Source organism: Oncorhynchus gorbuscha, linkage group LG05, assembly GCF_021184085.1.
Source record: "Oncorhynchus gorbuscha isolate QuinsamMale2020 ecotype Even-year linkage group LG05, OgorEven_v1.0, whole genome shotgun sequence".
Taxonomy (NCBI): domain Eukaryota; kingdom Metazoa; phylum Chordata; class Actinopteri; order Salmoniformes; family Salmonidae; genus Oncorhynchus; species Oncorhynchus gorbuscha.
The window spans coordinates 3,822,271-3,844,346 of NC_060177.1; the positions used below are offsets into that span (position 1 = coordinate 3,822,271).

At 50.9% G+C, this 22,076-nt stretch overlaps 1 protein-coding gene across 1 annotated transcript in view; it reads right to left on the reverse strand.

Moving 5' to 3' along the window:
• The window catches only part of LOC124035373 (FH1/FH2 domain-containing protein 1-like), a gene marked incomplete at its 3' end in the record, with an annotated part of 102,876 nt that extends 81,264 nt beyond the window's left edge, over positions 1 to 21,612 (reverse strand). The window contains exons 1-2 of the mRNA XM_046348832.1: positions 21,289 to 21,612; positions 10,397 to 10,503 (exon numbers count right to left, since the gene is read on the reverse strand). Coding sequence (XP_046204788.1) covers positions 10,397 to 10,503; positions 21,289 to 21,453 — 272 coding nt within the window. The remainder of the gene's footprint in view (positions 1 to 10,396; positions 10,504 to 21,288) is intronic.
• Positions 21,613 to 22,076: the final 464 nt, after the last annotated feature.

Below are 22,076 nucleotides of genomic sequence, written 5' to 3' on the forward strand. Positions count from 1 at the left end.
TCACGGAGACTGTAGATATCTCCTGCTACCCAGAGTGCTGGGCTAGACTGTAGATATCTCCTGCTACCCAGAGTGCTGACACAGACGGAGCTAGACTGTAGATATCTCCTGCTACCCAGAGTGCTGGGCTAGACTGTAGATATCTCCTGCTACCCAGAGTGCTGGGCTAGACTGTAGATATCTCCTGCTACCCAGAGTGCTGGGCTAGACTGTAGATATCTCCTGCTACCCAGAGTGCTGGGCTAGACTGTAGATATCTCCTGCTACCCAGAGTGCTGGGCTAGACTGTAGATATCTCCTGCTACCCAGAGTGCTGACACAGACGGAGCTAGACTGTAGATATCTCCTGCTACCCTACTGCCATCCCAATAAACACAACAATGGCCTGGCTGTGACGGCTGGTCCAGCAGGGATTATATACTATGGAAGATTCTGGAGGAGAGCAGAGGAGAAGAGCAGAGAGGTATGGAGACTATGCTGTGTCAGGGTGTGTGTGTGTGTGTGTGTGTGTATCAGGGTGTGTAAGTACTCTTCAAATCTTATCAAATATACAAGCTGACCCACTCACATGACAATTAGCACCCTGCCGTTTTCAAGCTCATTCAAATGACTCTCTCTCCCTCTACCCCTCCTCCTCCTCCTCCTCCTCCTCCTCCTCCTCCTCCTCCTCAGTATTTCAGCTGTGTGACCACACACTGTTCCACACATCGTGCCCCACCCTCCCCTCCCTCCCCAGTATTTCAACGTGCCCTTGTCCCAGCTCTCCGGTGATCTCCATGTTCATAAGACCAGTTACCCAGGAGTGTGTTACAAATGGCATCCTATGCCCTAAACAGTGTACTACTTGTGGCCAGAGGCCTAAAGGCCCCCGGGTCTAAAGTAGTGGATTATAAAAAGGGAGAAAGGGCTGGCATTTGGGAGGCTGACAACAACATAGAACTACTGGTTACCCGAACAGGGGAAACCTGCTTCCAAATCAAACACACTACAGATGTCTGATCGTGACGTTTTCCTCTGAGTCGGTTCGGTCATTTTAGGAGGCCTGTAGGTCTCTCCCATTCATGTTGTCAGCCTGCTGCTGCTTCTAGACTGAGGTGATGTAGCTGCTGCTGCTTCTAGACTGAGGTGATGTAGCTGCTGCTGCTTCTAGACTGAGGTGATGTAGCTGCTGCTGCTTCTAGACTGAGGTGATGTAGCTGCTGCTGCTTCTAGACTGAGGTGATGTAGCTGCTGCTGCTTCTAGACTGAGGTGATGTAGCTGCTGCTGCTTCTAGACTGAGGTGATGTAGCTGCTGCTGCTTCTAGACTGAGGTGATGTAGCTGCTGCTGCTTCTAGACTGAGGTGATGTAGCTGCTGCTTCTTCTAGACTGAGGTGATGTAGCTGCTGCTGCTTCTAGACTGAGGTGATGTAGCTGCTGCTGCTTCTAGACTGAGGTGATGTAGCTGCTGCTGCTTCTAGACTGAGGTGATGTAGCTGCTGCTGCTTCTAGACTGAGGTGATGTAGCTGCTGCTGCTTCTAGACTGAGGTGATGTAGCTGCTGCTGCTTCTAGACTGAGGTGATGTAGCTGCTGCTGCTGCTTCTAGACTGTGGTGATGTAGCTGCTGCTGCTGCTTCTAGACTGTGGTGATGTAGCTGCTGCTGCTGCTTCTAGACTGAGGTGATGTAGCTGCTGCTGCTGCTTCTAGACTGAGGTGATGTAGCTGCTGCTGCTTCTAGACTGAGGTGATGTAGCTGCTGCTGCTTCTAGACTGAGGTGATGTAGCTGCTGCTGCTTCTAGACTGAGGTGATGTAGCTGCTGCTGCTTCTAGACTGAGGTGATGTAGCTGCTGCTGCTTCTAGACTGAGGTGATGTAGCTGCTGCTGCTTCTAGACTGAGGTGATGTAGCTGCTGCTGCTTCTAGACTGAGGTGATGTAGCTGCTGCTGCTTCTAGACTGAGGTGATGTAGCTGCTGCTGCTTCTAGACTGAGGTGATGTAGCTGCTGCTGCTTCTAGACTGAGGTGATGTAGCTGCTGCTTCTTCTAGACTGAGGTGATGTAGCTGCTGCTTCTTCTAGACTGAGGTGATGTAGCTGCTGCTGCTTCTAGACTGAGGTGATGTAGCTGCTGCTGCTTCTAGACTGAGGTGATGTAGCTGCTGCTTCTTCTAGACTGAGGTGATGTAGCTGCTGCTGCTTCTAGAATGAGGTGATGTAGCTGCTGCTGCTTCTAGAATGAGGTGATGTAGCTGCTGCTTCTAGAATGAGGGGATGTAGCTGCTGCTTCTAGAATGAGGGGATGTAGCTGCTGCTTCTAGAATGAGGGGATGTAGCTGCTGCTGCTTCTAGACTGAGGTGATGTAGCTGCTGCTGCTTCTAGACTGAGGTGATGTAGCTGCTGCTGCTGCTTCTAGAATGAGGAGATGTAGCTGCTGCTGCTTCTAGAATGAGGAGATGTAGCTGCTGGTTCTAGACTGAGGGGATGTAGCTGCTGCTGCTGCTTCTAGAATGAGGTGATGTAGCTGCTGCTGCTGCTTCTAGAATGAGGTGATGTAGCTGCTGCTGCTTCTAGACTGTGGTGATGTAGCTGCTGCTGCTTCTAGAATGAGGAGATGTAGCTGCTGCTGCTGCTTCTAGAATGAGGAGATGTAGCTGCTGCTGCTGCTTCTAGAATGAGGAGATGTAGCTGCTGCTGCTGCTTCTAGACTGAGGTGATGTAGCTGCTGCTGCTTCTAGACTGAGGTGATGTAGCTGCTGCTTCTAGACTGAGGTGATGTAGCTGCTGCTTCTAGACTGAGGTGATGTAGCTGCTGCTTCTAGACTGAGGTGATGTAGCTGCTGCTTCTAGACTGAGGTGATGTAGCTGCTGCTTCTAGACTGAGGTGATGTAGCTGCTGCTTCTAGACTGAGGTGATGTAGCTGCTGCTTCTAGACTGAGGTGATGTAGCTGCTGCTTCTAGACTGAGGTGATGTAGCTGCTGCTTCTAGACTGAGGTGATGTAGCTGCTGCTTCTAGACTGAGGTGATGTAGCTGCTGCTTCTAGACTGAGGTGATGTAGCTGCTGCTTCTAGACTGAGGTGATGTAGCTGCTGCTTCTAGACTGAGGTGATGTAGCTGCTGCTTCTAGACTGAGGTGATGTAGCTGCTGCTTCTAGGTGACTGAGAGTGATGTAGCTGCTGCTTCTAGACTGAGGTGATGTAGCTGCTGCTTCTAGACTGAGGTGATGTAGCTGCTGCTTCTAGACTGAGGTGATGTAGCTGCTGCTTCTAGGCTGAGGTGATGTAGCTGCTGCTTCTAGGCTGAGGTGATGTAGCTGCTGCTTCTAGGCTGAGGTGATGTAGCTGCTGCTTCTAGACTGAGGTGATGTAGCTGCTGCTGCTTCTAGACTGAGGTGATGTAGCTGCTGCTGCTTCTAGACTGAGGTGATGTAGCTGCTGCTTCTTCTAGACTGAGGTGATGTAGCTGCTGCTGCTTCTAGACTGAGGTGATGTAGCTGCTGCTGCTTCTAGAATGAGGTGATGTAGCTGCTGCTGCTTCTAGAATGAGGTGATGTAGCTGCTGCTGCTTCTAGACTGAGGTGATGTAGCTGCTGCTGCTTCTAGAATGAGGAGATGTAGCTGCTGCTGCTTCTAGAATGAGGAGATGTAGCTGCTGGTTCTAGACTGAGGGGATGTAGCTGCTGGTTCTAGACTGAGGGGATGTAGCTGCTGCTGCTGCTTCTAGAATGAGGTGATGTAGCTGCTGCTGCTTCTAGACTGTGGTGATGTAGCTGCTGCTGCTTCTAGAATGAGGAGATGTAGCTGCTGCTGCTGCTTCTAGACTGAGGAGATGTAGCTGCTGCTGCTGCTTCTAGACTGAGGTGATGTAGCTGCTGCTTCTAGACTGAGGTGATGTAGCTGCTGCTGCTTCTAGACTGAGGTGATGTAGCTGCTGCTGCTTCTAGACTGAGGTGATGTAGCTGCTGCTTCTAGACTGAGGTGATGTAGCTGCTGCTGCTTCTAGACTGAGGTGATGTAGCTGCTGCTGCTTCTAGACTGAGGTGATGTAGCTGCTGCTTCTAGACTGAGGTGATGTAGCTGCTGCTTCTAGACTGAGGTGATGTAGCTGCTGCTTCTAGACTGAGGTGATGTAGCTGCTGCTTCTAGACTGAGGTGATGTAGCTGCTGCTTCTAGACTGAGGTGATGTAGCTGCTGCTTCTAGACTGAGGTGATGTAGCTGCTGCTTCTAGACTGAGGTGATGTAGCTGCTGCTTCTAGACTGAGGTGATGTAGCTGCTGCTTCTAGACTGAGGTGATGTAGCTGCTGCTTCTAGACTGAGGTGATGTAGCTGCTGCTTCTAGACTGAGGTGATGTAGCTGCTGCTTCTAGACTGAGGTGATGTAGCTGCTGCTTCTAGACTGAGGTGATGTAGCTGCTGCTTCTAGACTGAGGTGATGTAGCTGCTGCTTCTAGACTGAGGTGATGTAGCTGCTGCTTCTAGACTGAGGTGATGTAGCTGCTGCTTCTAGACTGAGGTGATGTAGCTGCTGCTTCTAGACTGAGGTGATGTAGCTGCTGCTTCTAGACTGAGGTGATGTAGCTGCTGCTTCTAGACTGAGTAGCTGATGTAGCTGCTGCTTCTAGACTGAGGTGATGTAGCTGCTGCTTCTAGACTGAGGTGATGTAGCTGCTGCTTCTAGACTGAGGTGATGTAGCTGCTGCTTCTAGACTGAGGTGATGTAGCTGCTGCTTCTAGACTGAGGTGATGTAGCTGCTGCTTCTAGACTGAGGTGATGTAGCTGCTGCTTCTAGACTGAGGAGATGTAGCTGCTGCTTCTAGACTGAGGAGATGTAGCTGCTGCTTCCAGACTGAGGAGATGTAGCTGCTGCTTCCAGACTGAGGTGATGTAGCTGCTGCTTCTAGACTGAGGAGATGTAGCTGCTGCTTCTAGACTGAGGTGATGTAGCTGCTGCTTCCAGACTGAGGTGCTGTAGCTGCTGCTTCTAGACTGAGGAGATGTAGCTGCTGCTTCCAGACTGAGGAGATGTAGCTGCTGCTTCCAGACTGCGGTGATGTAGATGTGAATGATCCAGGCCCCGCCTTTTGCGGAGGGGGGAAGAGAATGTCACTGTCACAGGGAACAGCGGGACAAAACACCTCTTTGTCAACATCCCAAATAGCACCTTATTCCCATAGGGCTCTAGCAAAAGGTAGTGTACTGTATAGAGAAGAGGGTGCTATGTGGGATGCAGACAGCGTCATGTGATCTAGAGAGGAAAGACAGAATGCTTTGTGAGGTCAAATCAGATTCAAATCAGATTCAGGCACAAGTTAATGAATGGGGCCCATAGATGATAAACAGCGCTAGTTGCAGTAAGACAATCACAGTCTGTTCTGGGGAGAAACGTACTTGATGTCTATACGAATACGGAGGAGGAAACGTTTTGTATGAGTACCAACCCACCGACGGACTCGTAGGTCCCCCAGTACCAACCCACCGACAGACTCGTAGGTCCCCCAGTACCAACCCACCGACAGACTCGTAGGTCCCCCAGTACCAACCCACGACAGACTGGTATGACCCCAGTCTCATCCCACCGACAGACTGGTATGACCCCAGTCTCATCCCACCGACAGACTCGTAGGTCCCCCAGTCTCATCCCACCGACAGACTCGTAGGTCCCCCAGTCTCATCCCACCGACAGACTCGTAGATCCCCAGCCGTCCTAAAATCTATTTCTACAAGGAGTCGTGTAATAGCATCTGACCTGTAACAAAGCATTATAAGGGAGATAAAGCCTGGCCTATCGAAGGAGTCCTTCGGTTTATTGTCTTTAGTCCTCCAGACGGGTTCTGTGTGGTAATCACATCTACCTGTGTTCTAGTCGCTCTGGATAAGAGCGTCTGCTAAATGACTTAAATGTAAATGTAAATGTAGAAAGGTCTTTAGTCCTCCAGACGGATTCTGTGTAGTAATCACATTTACATGTGTTCTAGAAAGGTCTTTGGTCCTCCAGAATGGTTCTGTGTGGTAATCACATCTACCTGTGTTCTAGAAAGGTCTTTGGTCCTCCAGAATGGTTCTGTGTGGTAATGACATCTACCTGTGTTCTAGAAAGGTCTTTAGTCCTCCAGAATGGTTCTGTGTGGTAATCACATCTACCTGTGTTCTAGAAAAGGTATTTTTCACCCCCCCCCAGACTATTTTCATCCTGTGAGTTTAAAGAGGACTAGGTTGTCATTAACAATAATACTGTTGTCTGTTGGAACTTGACACCTTTCCACTCGAGCAACTAGCTGGTGGAGTGTGTGTTTTCACGTGGCCATACTTCTGTCTGCGTGTATGTGTGTGTTTCTGCCCCTTCCTTCTCCTTCTGCGTTTCCTCTAGCTGATTGAGAGGTGAGGAGAGTGGCAAGAGATTTAGAGGGCCACTTCACAGGGACATGATGACTGACACACCCGCCTGGACATGAGCAACAGAGAGAGAGACTGAAGCACAGAACACAGTGAACATCCCACACAGCTCTAGAATGCCCCACACAGCTCTAGAACGCCCCACACAGCTCTAGAACGCCCCACACAGCTCTAGAACGCCCCACACAGCTCTAGAACGCCCCACACAGCTCTAGAACGCCCCACACAGCTCTAGAACGCCCCACACAGCTCTAGAACGCCCCACACAGAGAAGGAGACTGGTGGATAGAACGCCCCACACAGCTCTAGAACGCCCCACACAGCTCTAGAACGCCCTACACAGCTCTAGAACGCCCTACACAGCTCTAGAACATCCCACACAGAGAAGGAGACTGGTGGATAGAACGCCCCACACAGCTCTAGAATGCCCCACACAGCTCTAGAACGCCCCACACAGCTCTAGAACGCCCCACACAGCTCTAGAACGCCCCACACAGCTCTAGAACATCCCACACAGCTCTAGAACATCCCACACAGCTCTAGAACATCCCACACAGCTCTAGAACATCCCACACAGAGAAGGAGACTGGTGGATAGAACGCCCCACACAGCTCTAGAGCGCCCCACACAGCTCTAGAACGCCCCACACAGCTCTAGAACGCCCCACACAGCTCTAGAACATCCCACACAGCTCTAGAACATCCCACACAGCTCTAGAACATCCCACACAGCTCTAGAACATCCCACACAGAGAAGGAGACTGGTGGATAGAACGCCCCACACAGCTCTAGAACGCCCCACACAGCTCTAGAACGCCCCACACAGCTCTAGAACATCCCACACAGCTCTAGAACATCCCACACAGCTCTAGAACATCCCACACAGCTCTAGAACATCCCACACAGCTCTAGAACATCCCACACAGAGAAGGAGACTGGTGGATAGAACGCCCCACACAGCTCTAGAGCGCCCCACACAGCTCTAGAACGCCCCACACAGCTCTAGAACGCCCCACACAGCTCTAGAATGCCCCACACAGCTCTAGAACATCCCACACAGCTCTAGAACATCCCACACAGCTCTAGAACATCCCACACAGCTCTAGAACATCCCACACAGCTCTAGAACATCCCACACGGAGAAGGAGACTGGTGGATAGAATGCCCTAAACAGCTCTAGAACGCCCCACACAGCTCTAGAACATCCCACACAGCTCTAGAACATCCCACACAGCTCTAGAACATCCCACACAGAGAAGGAGACTGGTGGATAGAATGCCCTAAACAGCTCTAGAACGCCCCACACAGCTCTAGAACATCCCACACAGCTCTAGAACATCCCACACAGAGAAGGAGACTGGTGGATAGAATGCCCTAAACAGCTCTAGAACGCCCTACACAGCTCTAGAACGCCCCACACAGCTCTAGAACGCCCCACACAGCTCTAGAACGCCCCACACAGCTCTATTACATCCCACACAGCTCTAGAACATCCCACACAGAGAAGGAGACTGGTGGATAGAATGCCCTAAACAGCTCTAGAACGCCCCACACAGCTCTAGAACATCCCACACAGCTCTAGAACATCCCACACAGCTCTAGAACATCCCACACAGCTCTAGAACATCCCACACAGAGAAGGAGACTGGTGGATAGAATGCCCTAAACAGCTCTAGAACGCCCCACACAGCTCTAGAACATCCCACACAGCTCTAGAACATCCCACACAGAGAAGGAGACTGGTGGATAGAATGCCCTAAACAGCTCTAGAACGCCCTACACAGCTCTAGAACATCCCACACAGCTCTAGAACATCCCACACAGAGAAGGAGACTGGTGGATAGAATGCCCTAAACAGCTCTAGAACGCCCCACACAGCTCTAGAACATCCCACACAGCTCTAGAACATCCCACACAGAGAAGGAGACTGGTGGATAGAATGCCCTAAACAGCTCTAGAACGCCCTACACAGCTCTAGAACATCCCACACAGAGAAGGAGACTGGTGGATAGAATGCCCTAAACAGCTCTAGAACGCCCCACACAGCTCTAGAACATCCCACACAGCTCTAGAACATCCCACACAGAGAAGGAGACTGGTGGATAGAACGCCCCACACAGCTCTAGAACGCCCCACACAGCTCTAGAACATCCCACACAGAGAAGGAGACTGGTGGATAGAACGCCCCACACAGCTCTAGAACGCCCCACACAGCTCTAGAACGCCCCACACAGCTCTAGAACGCCCCACACAGCTCTAGAACGCCCCACACAGCTCTAGAACGCCCCACACAGCTCTAGAACGCCCCACACAGCTCTAGAACGCCCCACACAGCTCTAGAACGCCCCACACAGCTCTAGAACGCCCCACACAGCTCTAGAACGCCCCACACAGCGATGGAGACTGGTGGATAGAATGCTGGATTACTACTGAAGCACAGTAGAAACACAACTTGGACAGGAACTGGTCCAATCATTCTGCATTTCACACCTAAAACTAACAATGCCTTCATCAGTGAAGTCCCTCTCTCTACCTAACTCCTACGTGGCATCTCTCCAGTCAGTGACATTTCCTATCTCAGTAAAATAACTCACTTCATCTTGCAACACGGACAAGCCCTGTTAAACTCAGCTGGAAACTCAGCTTGGACAGAAGACAGACAGAGATACTGTAGCATCAATGACGAGGAACCCTGATCCTGTCATGTTGCTGTAGAACTCATAGTTCACCCTGACTGTGTCTTCATGTTGCTGTAGAACTCATAGTTCACCCTGACTGTGTCTTCATGTTGCTGTAGAACTCATAGTTCACCCTGACTGTGTCTTCATGTTGCTGTAGAACTCATAGTTCACCCTGACTGTGTCTTCATGTTGCTGTAGAACTCATAGTTCACCCTGACTGTGTCTTCATGTTGCTGTAGAACTCATAGTTCACCCTGACTGTGTCTTCATGTTGCTGTAGAACTCATAGTTCACCCTGACTGTGTCTTCATGTTGCTGTAGAACTCATAGTTCACCCTGACTGTGTCTTCATGTTGCTGTAGAACTCATAGTTCACCCTGACTGTGTCTTCATGTTGCTGTAGAACTCATAGTTCACCCTGACTGTGTCTTCATGTTGCTGTAGAACTCATAGTTCACCCTGACTGTGTCTTCATGTTGCTGTAGAACTCATAGTTCACCCTGACTGTGTCTTCATGTTGCTGTAGAACTCATAGTTCACCCTGACTGTGTCTTCATGTTGCTGTAGAACTCATAGTTCACCCTGACTGTGTCTTCATGTTGCTGTAGAACTCATAGTTCACCCTGACTGTGTCTTCATGTTGCTGTAGAACTCATAGTTCACCCTGACTGTGTCTTCATGTTGCTGTAGAACTCATAGTTCACCCTGACTGTGTCTTCATGTTGCTGTAGAACTCATAGTTCACCCTGACTGTGTCTTCATGTTGCTGTAGAACTCATAGTTCACCCTGACTGTGTCTTCATGTTGCTGTAGAACTCATAGTTCACCCTGACTGTGTCTTCATGTTGCTGTAGAACTCATAGTTCACCCTGACTGTGTCTTCATGTTGCTGTAGAACTCATAGTTCACCCTGAATGAAAGAAGTGACAGGGGAAGGAGCTCAGTGAAGGAAAGGTCAAAGAGAGGAGAGAAGGAAAGAAGAGGAGAAGCTCAGTGAAGGAAAGGTCAAAGAGAGGAGAGAAGGAGATCAGTGAAGGAAAGGTCAAAGAGAGGAGAGAAGGAGCTCAGTGAAGGAAAGTTCAAAGAGAGGAGAGAAGGAAAGGAGAGGAGGAGCTCAGTGAAGGAAAGTTCAAAGAGAGGAGAGAAGGAAAGGAGAGGCTCAGTGAAGGAAAGGTCAAAGAGAGGAGAGAAGGAAAGGAGAGGAGGAGCTCAGTGAAGGAAAGGTCAAAGAGAGGAGAGAAGGAGCTCAGTGAAGGAAAGGTCAACCAGAAGGAGGAGCTCAGTGAAGGAAAGGTCAACCAGAAGGAGGAAGGGAGAGGAGGAGAGGTGTCCTTACCCCACGTCGTCATAGAGCTGTTCCACATCATCTTTCTGTTCCCCCAGAGACAGGTCCAGGTCCAGATAGTTCCCATTGGGGGCCATCTGCAGAGCACACTCTTCCAACTGGGGTGGAACAAAGACAGGGACAGCCTTGTCAGGGGGTGGGTGTAGTGAAATATTTACACAAACAGGCATAAACAGTCAACAACAGTAAACAGTAAACAACAACATTAAAAAAAGGAGACTTTATTTTCATATTTTAGGACTTGTTTTTTTTAACCTCCAATTGGTGGTTACAGTCTTGTCTCATCGCTGCAACTCCCGTAAGGACTCGGGAGGCGAAGGTCGAGAGCCGTACGTCCTCCGAAACCCAACCAAGCCGCACTGCTCCTTGACACAATGACCACTTTAATCCGAGAAGCCAGCCGCACCGATGTGTCGGAGGAAACAACCTGGTCAGCATGCACTACACCCGGCCCGCCACAGGAGTCGCTAGTGAGCGATGGGACAAGAATATCCCTGCCGGTCGAACCCTCCCCTGACCCGGACGACGCTTGCACCGCCCGGTGGGTCTCCCGGTCGCGGCCGGCTGCGACAGAGCCTGGACTCGAACCCAGAATCTCTAGTGGCAAAGCTAGCACTGCAACGCAGTGTCTTAGACCACTGCGCCACTCGGGAGGCTTTTTTGATATCTTAACATTGGTATCATTGTTCTAACATAGAAAGAGTCCATCTTTCATCTAACTCAGAGGTTAAAATATTAGAATAAATACTCTCTCTGTCTAGCATTGATGATGTCATCAGCTTGATTACACAGGCATTGCTGCTGAGCCCCCCCCCGAGCTGTTGTTCTGAGTCAGGATACAACGGCCCTTCACTTTCTATGGAATATACAGGCATTAGCTACCTGCTTTCTACAGACTGCGTGAATCAGGCCCTCATGGTCGAATTACTGCAGAGAAACCCACTACTAAAGGACATCAATAAGAAGAAGAGACTTGCTTGGGCCAAGAACTTGCTTTGGGTTTAGTGGGACTATCATTTGTTTTTCAACAGGACAATGACCCAACACTGACCCAACACAACTCCAGGCTGTGTAAGGGCTATTTGACCAAGAAGGAGAGTGATGGAGATGACCTGGCCTCCACAAATCACCCAACCTAAACCCAATCGAGATGGTTTGGGATGAGTCGGACCACAGAGTGAAGGAAAAGCAGCCAACAAGTGCTCAGCATAATGTGGTAACTCCTTCAAGACTGTTGAAAAAGCATTCCAGGTGAAGCTGGTTGAGAGTGCCAAGAGCAAGCAAAGGCAAAGGGTGGCTACTTTGAAGAATCTCAAAGATATTTTATATTTAGATTTGTTTAACACTTTTTTGGTTACTACATGATTCCATATGTGTTATTTCTAAGGTTGATGTCTTCACTATTATTCTACAATGTAGAAAATAGTAAAAACAAAGAAAAACCCTTGAATGAGTAGATGTGTCTAAACTGTAGACATGTACAGTAGGTTACATACTTCCCACAGACATGATCACATTAAAGTATGCAGCCTCACAACCTTTAAATGCCAACCAATCCAGATTGTCTTGACAGAATGACAACAATGCCAACCAAAGGAAGAAAAATACAAATCAAGCATACCACAATTAACCAGGTATCCAAACACTGCAGAAGGAACTGAGCTCCAGTAAGCACCATGTATGAGGGGGGAGGAAGCTAACCTGGGTCTGTTTCTGCTCTCTCAACTCCTTCAGCTTGAGGAGGGAGGAAGCTAGCCTGGGCCCGTTTCTGCTCCTTCAGCTTGAGGGGGGAGGAAGCTAGCCTGGGTCTGTTTCTGCTCCTTCAGCTTGAGGGGGAGGAAGCTAGCCTGGGTCTGTTTCTGCTCCTTCAGCTTGAGGAGGGAGGAAGCTAGCCTGGGTCTGTTTCTGCTCCTTCAGCTTGAGGGGGGAGGAAGCTAGCCTGGGTCTGTTTCTGCTCTCTCAACTCCTTCAGCTTGAGGAGGGAGGAAGCTAGCCTGGGTCTGTTTCTGCTCTGTCAACTCCTTCAGCTTGAGGAGGGAGGAAGCTAGCCTGGGCCTGTTTCTGCTCCTTCAGCTTGAGGGGGGAGGAAGCTAGCCTGGGTCTGTTTCTGCTAATTCAGCTTGAGGAGGGAGGAAGCTAGCCTGGGTCTGTTTCTGCTCTCAGCTTGAGGAGGGAGGAAGCTAGCCTGGGTCTGTTTCTGCTCTCTCAACTCCTTCAGCTTGAGGAGGGAGGAAGCTAGCCTGGGTCTGTTTCTGCTCCTTCAGCTTGAGGGGGGAGGAAGCTAGCCTGGGCCTGTTTCTGCTCTGTCAACTCCTTCAGCTTGAGGAGGGAGGAAGCTAGCCTGGGTCTGTTTCTGCTCTGTCAACTCCTTCAGCTTGAGGAGGGAGGGAGGAAGCTAGCCTGGGTCTGTTTCTGCTCTCTCAACTCCTTCAGCTTGAGGAGGGAGGAAGCTAGCCTGGGCCCGTTTCTGCTCCTTCAGCTTGAGGGGGGAGGAAGCTAGCCTGGGTCTGTTTCTGCTCCTTCAGCTTGAGGGGGGAGGAAGCTAGCCTGGGTCTGTTACTGCTCCTTCAAATTGAGGAGGGAGGAAGCTAGCCTGGGTCTGTTTCTGCTCCTTCAGCTTGAGGGGGGAGGAAGCTAGCCTGGGTCTGTTTCTGCTCTCTCAACTCCTTCAGCTTGAGGAGGGAGGAAGCTAGCCTGGGTCTGTTTCTGCTCTGTCAACTCCTTCAGCTTGAGGAGGGAGGAAGCTAGCCTGGGCCTGTTTCTGCTCCTTCAGCTTGAGGGGGGAGGAAGCTAGCCTGGGTCTGTTTCTGCTAATTCAGCTTGAGGAGGGAGGAAGCTAGCCTGGGTCTGTTTCTGCTCTCAGCTTGAGGAGGGAGGAAGCTAGCCTGGGTCTGTTTCTGCTCTCTCAACTCCTTCAGCTTGAGGAGGGAGGAAGCTAGCCTGGGTCTGTTTCTGCTCTGTCAACTCCTTCAGCTTGAGGAGGGAGGAAGCTAGCCTGGGTCTGTTTCTGCTCCTTCAGCTTGAGGAGGGAGGAAGCTAGCCTGGGTCTGTTTCTGCTCTCTCAACTCCTTCAGCTTGAGGAGGGAGGAAGCTAGCCTGGGTCTGTTTCTGCTCCTTCAGCTTGAGGAGGGAGGAAGCTAGCCTGGGTCTGTTTCTGCTCTCTCAACTCCTTCAGCTTGAGGGGGGAGGAAGCTAGCCTGGGTCCGTTTCTGCTCTCTCAACTCCTTCAGCTTGAGGAGGGAGGAAGCTAGCCTGGGTCTGTTTCTGCTCCTTCAGCTTGAGGAGGGAGGAAGCTAGCCTGGGTCTGTTTCTGCTCCTTCAGCTTGAGGGGGGAGGAAGCTAGCCTGGGTCCGTTTCTGCTCTCTCAACTCCTTCAGCTTGAGGAGGGAGGAAGCTAGCCTGGGTCTGTTTCTGCTCTTTCAGCTTGAGGAGGGAGGAAGCTAGCCTGGGTCTGTTTCTGCTCTTTCAGCTTGAGGAGGGAGGAAGCTAGCCTGGGTCTGTTTCTGCTCTTTCAGCTTGAGGAGGGAGGAAGCTAGCCTGGGTCTGTTTCTGCTCTTTCAGCTTGAGGAGGGGAGGAAGCTAGCCTGGGTCTGTTTCTGCTCTCTCAACTCCTTCAGCTTGACGAGGGAGGAAGCTAGCCTGGGTCTGTTTCTGCTCTTTCAGCTTGAAGGGGAAGCTACCCTGGGTCCGTTTCTGCTCTTTCAGCTTGAGGAGGGAGGAAGCTAGCCTGGGTCCGTTTCTGCTCTCTCAACTCCTTCAGCTTGAGGAGGGAGGAAGCTAGCCTGGGTCTGTTTCTGCTCCTTCAGCTTGAGGGGGGAGGAAGCTAGCCTGGGTCTGTTTCTGCTCCTTCAGCTTGAGGAGGGAGGAAGCTAGCCTGGGTCTGTTTCTGCTCTCTCAACTCCTTCAGCTTGAGGGGGGAGGAAGCTAGCCTGGGTCTGTTTCTGCTCTCTCAACTCCTTCAGCTTGAGGAGGGGAGGAAGCTAGCCTGGGTCTGTTTCTGCTCCTTCAGCTTGAGGAGGGAGGAAGCTAGCCTGGGTCTGTTTCTGCTCCTTCAGCTTGAGGGGGGAGGAAGCTAGCCTGGGTCCGTTTCTGCTCTCTCAACTCCTTCAGCTTGAGGAGGGAGGAAGCTAGCCTGGGTCTGTTTCTGCTCTTTCAGCTTGAGGAGGGAGGAAGCTAGCCTGGGTCTGTTTCTGCTCTTTCAGCTTGAGGAGGGAGGAAGCTAGCCTGGGTCTGTTTCTGCTCTTTCAGCTTGAGGAGGGAGGAAGCTAGCCTGGGTCTGTTTCTGCTCTTTCAGCTTGAGGAGGGGAGGAAGCTAGCCTGGGTCTGTTTCTGCTCTCTCAACTCCTTCAGCTTGACGAGGGAGGAAGCTAGCCTGGGTCTGTTTCTGCTCTTTCAGCTTGAAGGGGGAGGAAGCTACCCTGGGTCTTTCTGCTCTTTCAGCTTGAGGAGGGAGGAAGCTAGCCTGGGTCCGTTTCTGCTCTCTCAACTCCTTCAGCTTGAGGAGGGAGGAAGCTAGCCTGGGTCTGTTTCTGCTCCTTCAGCTTGAGGGGGGAGGAAGCTAGCCTGGGCCTGTTTCTGCTCCTTCAGCTTGAGGAGGGAGGAAGCTAGCCTAGTTCTGTTTCTGCTCTGTCAACTCCTTCAGCTTGAGGAGGGAGGAAGCTAGCCTGGGTCTGTTTCTGCTCTGTCAACTCCTTCAGCTTGAGGAGGGAGGAAGCTAGCCTGGGTCTGTTTCTGCTCTCTCAACTCCTTCAGCTTGAGGGGGAGGAAGCTAGCCTGGGTCTTTCTGCTCCTTCAGCTTGAGGAGGGAGGAAGCTAGCCTGGGTCTGTTTCTGCTCTCTCAACTCCTTCAGCTTGAGGGGGGAGGAAGCTAGCCTGGGTCCGTTTCTGCTCTCTCAACTCCTTCAGCTTGAGGAGGGAGGAAGCTAGCCTGGGTCTGTTTCTGCTCTCTCAACTCCTTCAGCTTGAGGAGGGGAGGAAGCTAGCCTGGGTCTGTTTCTGCTCCTTCAGCTTGAGGAGGGAGGAAGCTAGCCTGGGTCTGTTTCTGCTCTCTCAACTCCTTCAGCTTGAGGGGGGAGGAAGCTAGCCTGGGTCCGTTTCTGCTCTCTCAACTCCTTCAGCTTGAGGAGGGAGGAAGCTAGCCTGGGTCTGTTTCTGCTCTTTCAGCTTGAGGAGGGAGGAAGCTAGCCTGGGTCTGTTTCTGCTCTTTCAGCTTGAGGAGGGGAGGAAGCTAGCCTGGGTCTGTTTCTGCTCTGTCAACACCTTCAGCAACTGTTACTTCAATGCCAGTAACGGAGTTCGCAAGAGTACAACCTGATTCTAATACCTGATCTGGGACCAGGCTAAAACTAGAAGGAAGCAGCATTCTAATACCTGATCTGGGACCAGACTAGAACACTGAGGAAGCAACATGCTAATACCTGATCTGGGAACAGGCTAGAACTATGAGGAAGCAGCATACTAATACCTGATCTGGGACCAGACTAGAACTCTGAGGAAGCAGCATTCTAATACCTGATATGGGACCAGGCTAGAACTAGGAGGAAGCAGCATTCTAATACCTGATCTGGGACCAGGCTAGAACTAGGAGGAAGCAGCATTCTAATAGCTGATCTGGGACCAGACTAGAACTAGGAGGAAGCAGCATTCTAATAGCTGATCTGGGACCAGACTAGAACTATGAGGAAGCAGCATTCTAATAGCTGATCTGGGACCAGACTAGAACTCGGAGGAAGCAGCATTCTAATACCTGATATGGGACCAGGCTAGAACTAGGAGGAAGCAGCATTCTAATACCTGATCTGGGACCAGAACTAGGAGGAAGCAGCATTCTAATACCTGATCTGGGACCAGACTAGAACTAGGAGGAAGCAGCATTCTAATACCTGATCTCACCAGAATATATTACACTATTATAATACCATCCACACTATTCCAGCAGTGCCTTTGGCTTCCCATGCCTTGTTGTGTCCCAAATAGCAACCTACTCCCTATATAGTGCAATACGTCTGTAAAGTTAGTGCACTACAGTGCATTCAGAAAGTATTCAGACCCCTTGACATTTTCCACATTGTTACGTTACAGCCTTATTCTAAAAATGAATAAAACCACCAACCCCCTCTCAATCTATACACAATACCCCCTAATGACATCACAATACCCCCCTAATGACATCACAATAACCCCTAATGACATCACAATAACCCCTAATGACATCACAATACCCCATAAAGCCAAAATACATTTAGAAAGTTTAGCTAATTTACTAAAAATACAAAACATCACATTTAAGTATTCAGATCCTTTACTCAGTGCTTTTTCAAAGCACCTTTGGCAACGATTACAGCCTCCAGTCTTCTTGGTTACGACTCTACAAGCTTGGTACACCTGTATTTGGAGAGTTTCTCCTATTCTTCTCAGCAGATCCTCTCAAGCTCAGTCAGGTTGGACGGGGAGTTTCTCCCATTCCTCTCTGCAGATCCTCTCAGGCTCTGTCTGGTTGGATGGAGAGTTTCTCCCATTCCTCTCAGCAGATCCTCTCAAGCTCAGTCAGGTTGGACGGGGAGTTTCTCCCATTCCTCTCTGCAGATCCTCTCAAGCTCTGTCAGGTTGGATGGGGAGCGTCGCTGCACAGCTATTTTTAGGTCTCCCCAGAGATGTTAGATCGGATTCAAATATTATACCTTTATTTCAACAAGGAACACAGACTGAGACCAAGGTCTCTGACAGCTGGGCCCTGCGTACACATGTTAACACATATAGTTTAGGTACAATGAGTCCGGGCTCTGGCTGGGCCACTCAAGCACATTCAGAGATTTGTCCCAAAGCCACTCCTGCGTTGTCTTGGCTTTGCGCTTAGCGTCGTTGTCCTGTTGGAAGGTGAACCTTTGACCCAGTCTGAGGTCCTGAACGTTCTGAGAGTCCTTTAGGTGCCTTTTAGCAAATTCAAAGTGGGCTGTCATGGGCATTTTACTGAGGAGTGGCTTCCGTCTGGCCACTCTACCATAAAAGCCTGATTGGAGTGCTGCAGAGATGGTTATCCTTCTAGAAGGTTCTCCTATCTCCACAGAGGAATTCTGGAGCTCTGTCAAAGTGACCATCCGGTTCTTGGTCGTCTCCCTGACCAAGGCCCTTCTCCCCAGATTGTCCAGATTGGCCGAACAGCCAGCTCTAGGAAGAGTCTTGGTCACTGTGTTCTTGGGAACCTTCAATGCTGCAGAAATGTTTTGGTACCCTTCCCCAGATCTGTGCCTCGCCACCATCCTGTCTCTGAGCTCTACGGACAATTCCTTCCACCTCATGGCTTGGTTTTTGCTCTGACATGAACTGTCAACTGTGGGACCTTCTATACACAGGTGTGTTCCTTTCCAAATTGGTGCATAAAAGGCTGGTACATATAGGTCTGGTACCAGACTGGTGCATATAGGTCTGGTACCAGACTGGTGCATATAGGTCTGGTACCAGACTGGTGCATATAGGTCTGGTACCAGACTGGTGCATATAGGTCTGGTACCAGACTGGTGCATATAGGTCTGGTACCAGACTGGTGCATATAGGGCTGGTACCAGACTGGTGCATATAGGGCTGGTACATACAGGGGGGGGTGGGGGTCAGGGGATGTCAAAACACCGACTGGAGGGGTCAGAGGGTATCAAAACACCGACTGGAGGGGGTCAGAGGGTATCAAAACACCGACTGGAGGGGTCAGAGGGTATCAAAACACCGACTGGGGGGGGTCAGAGGGTATCAAAACACCGACTGGGGGGGGGGGGGTCAGAGGGTATCAAAACACCGACTGGGGGGGGTCAGAGGGTATCAAAACACCGACTGGGGGGGTCAGAGGGTATCAAAACACCGACTGGGGGGGTCAGAGGGTATCAAAACACCGACTGGGGGGGGGTCAGAGGGTATCAAAACACCGACTGGGAGGAGTCAGAGGGTATCAAAACACCGACTGGGAGGAGTCAGAGGGTATCAAAACACCGACTGGGAGGAGTCAGAGGGTATCAAAACACCGGCTGTGGGGGGTCAGAGGGTATCAAAACACCGGCTGGGGGGGTCAGAGGGTATCAAAACACCGGCTGGGGGGGTCAGAGGGTATCAAAACACCGGCTGGGGGTCAGAGGGTATCAAAACACCGACTGGGGGGGTCAGAGGGTATCAAAACACCGACTGGGGGGGGGGTCAGAGGGTATCAAAACACCGACTGGGGGGGTCAGAGGGTATCAAAACACCGACTGGGGGGGGTCAGAGGGTATCAAAACACCGACTGGGGGGGTCAGAGGGTATCAAAACACCGACTGGGGGGGGTCAGAGGGTATCAAAACACCGACTGGGGGGGTCAGAGGGTATCAAAACACCGACTGGGGGTCAGAGGGTATCAAAACACCGACTGGAACAGAAAACATTTTCCCATAATATACTAACAAACTAAAACGAAGAACAGAGGGGAAAAAAACATCCAGGTTATTATGTTGAGATAATAAAAACACAATTCCCACAACAACAAAAACTATAAGGAACATAGAAAAAAATAAACTTCTGGTTGTTTAGTCCTCCAACGTTGAAATAACTGTTAGCCTCATCAATCTGATACAAGACAGGTTTAGACATTATGGACATTTCCATGCTCTCTCTCTAACAGCCCGGGAAGTATCTGTTTACATCCCAAATGGCACCCTATTGCCTACATAGTGCACTATTGTTGACCAAGAGCCCTTAGGGTAGATGAAGGGAATAGGGTGCCATTTGGGATCTGACGGGACTCACCCGGGGCAAGGGAGTGATTAGGCTGATTTGTAAAGGAATGTTTTTAAAGGAGACAAGTAGTCTCTAGTTTTTAATCATGGAGAAATACAGGGTTGTGATGGGTTGGAAGGGGGTTAACGCAGAGGGGTTGGAAGGGGGTTAACGCAGAGGGGTTGGAAGGGGTTAACGCAGAGGGGTTGGAAGGGGTTAACGCAGAGGGGTTGGAAGGGGTTAACGCAGAGGGGTTGGAAGGGGGTTAACGCAGAGGGGTTGGAAGGGGTTAACGCAGAGGGGTTGGAAGGGGTTAACGCAGAGGGGTTGGAAGGGGGTTAACGCAGAGGGGTTGGAAGGGGGTTAACGCAGAGGGGTTGGAAGAGGGTTAACGCAGAGGGGTTGGAAGGGGGTTAACGCAGAGGGGTTGGAAGGGGGTTAACGCAGAGGGGGTTGGAAGGGGTTAACGAGAGGGGTTGGAAGGGGGTTAACGCAGAGGGGTTGGAAGGGGGTTAACGCAGAGGGGTTGGAAGGGGGTTAACGCAGAGGGGTTGGAAGGGGTTAACGCAGAGGGGTTGGAAGGGGTTAACGCAGAGGGGTTGGAAGGGGTTAACGCAGAGGGGTTGGAAGGGGTTAACGCAGAGGGGTTGGAAGGGGGTTAACGCAGAGGGGTTGGAAGGGGGTTAACGCAGAGGGGTTGGAAGGGGGTTAACGCAGAGGGGTTGGAAGGGGGTTAACGCAGAGGGGTTGGAAGGGGGTTAACACAGAGGGGTTGGAAGGGGGTTAACACAGAGGGGTTGGAAGGGGGTTAACACAGAGGGGTTGGAAGGGGGTTAACACAGAGGGGTTGGAGGGGGTTAACACAGAGGGGTTGGAGGGGGTTAACACAGAGGGGTTGGAGGGGTTAACACAGAGGGGTTGGAGGGGTTAACACAGAGGGGTTGGAGGGGGTTAACACAGAGGGGTTGGAAGGGGTGGAAGGGGGTTAACACAGAGGGGTTGGAAGGGGTTAACGCAGAGGGGTTGGAAGAGGGTTAACGCAGAGGGGTTGGAAGAGGGTTAACGCAGAGGGGTTGGAAGGGGGTTAACACAGAGGGGTTGGAGGGGTTAACACAGAGGGGTTGGAGGGGGTTAACACAGAGGGGTTGGAGGGGGTTAACACAGAGGGGTTGGAGGGGTTAACACAGAGGGGTTGGAAGGGGGTGGAAGGGGTTAACACAGAGGGGTTGGAAGGGGTTAACGCAGAGGGGTTGGAAGAGGGTTAACGCAGAGGGGTTGGAAGAGGGTTAACGCAGAGGGGTTGGAGGGGGTTAACACAGAGGGGTTGGAGGGGGTTAACACAGAGGGGTTGGAGGGGGTTAACACAGAGGGGTTGGAGGGGTTAACACAGAGGGGTTGGAGGGGGTTAACACAGAGGGGTTGGAGGGGGTTAACACAGAGGGGTTGGAAGGGGGTGGAAGGGGGGTTAACACAGAGGGGTTGGAAGGGGGTTAACGCAGAGGGGTTGGAAGAGGGTTAACGCAGAGGGGTTGGAAGAGGGTTAACGCAGAGGGGTTGGAAGGGGGTTAACACAGAGGGGTTGGAAGGGGTTAACACAGAGGGGTGGAAGGGGGTTAACACAGAGGGGGTGGAAGGGGGTTAACACAGAGGGGGTGGAAGGGGTTAACACAGAGGGGTAACACAGAGGGGGTGGAAGAGGGTTAACACAGAGGGGTTGGAGGGGGTTAACACAGAGGGGTGGAAGGGGGTTAACACAGAGGGGTGGAAGGGGGTTAACACAGAGGGGTGGAAGGGGGTTAACAAAGCATTTTAGCTCAATATGTTTTACTCAACAGACTAGAGAATGAAACCGTCCTTGATCAACCATCTATTCACCTGCATGTTTACGTCTAGATAACTTTCCCGAGGTAAGTTATTCATTTAGAAAAGCGTCCTTTTTTGAAATATGCAACTGGACTGTCAATCAAGTGCCGGTCGGCTCCTTTTGACAAGGATACCCCGTCTTGTGGATGACATGACCGTGGACGTCAGCCAGTCAATCACCATGGGGGAATCACACCTGTGTAGTTCGGCTGCTTTCAGCATATTTTCCGAACGCACAAAGTTATTTTAGAAAAGACGACGAGGCTGTCCAATTTCAAACTTACCTTCAGCGGTGCCTCCAGGAGTTTGTGAACCCCGGCTATCTGCTCAATCAAGGCGATGTTTTCGTCCAGATCATAGGGCGGCGGTCTCCGTGGCTCCGGGAAGTTGGTACAGACGAAAGGGTTGGAGTCCTCCAAATACTGCACTCGGCAGGTTATAATGGCCATGTCTTTTCCTCAGCCGGCTGGGGTTATAACGTTTCTCTGCTGTCAGTCGCGGTGTAGAGCTGTGTCCCTGCGGATATATTCCCCCTTGTCCTAAACTTCCATTTTTAAAATAAAGAAGGAAAAAAAACGCGGCGACTTGTTCCTCCCCGCTTGACGCTCTTTCTCTCTGTGTTAAAGGGAAACTGTTGCTGTCCAGAACACACCAGCGGACAACCCCTTGCTGTGACCGTGTGACGTCAGGTATCAGGAAGCGGAGTAGTGTGAGGAGTTGGAACTGCTGCTGGAAGTTGAGAATGAGTGACTCATGAGATGGAAATAGACAGAGCTACAGCTGGCACAGCAGTTCAACTGAGACGATTCAAACTGCTAGTTCGGCGGAAAACATAAACATACTAAACACTTGGGAGGGGGAAAAAAATAGTGGGCGAAGCCTAATATTAACAGAGGAACCGATTATTGATAGTCTAATTAGGTATGCTAATGTTTTTTGCTCATTTGTTAATTGACACCCGCCAATTAAGACGGTTAACGTTCGATCCGTCCCCAAGTAATTAGGATAAACATTGACAATGATAGAGCGCCCTCTGCTGGATTGACTGTGAAGTGGACATTTAATCTGCCCT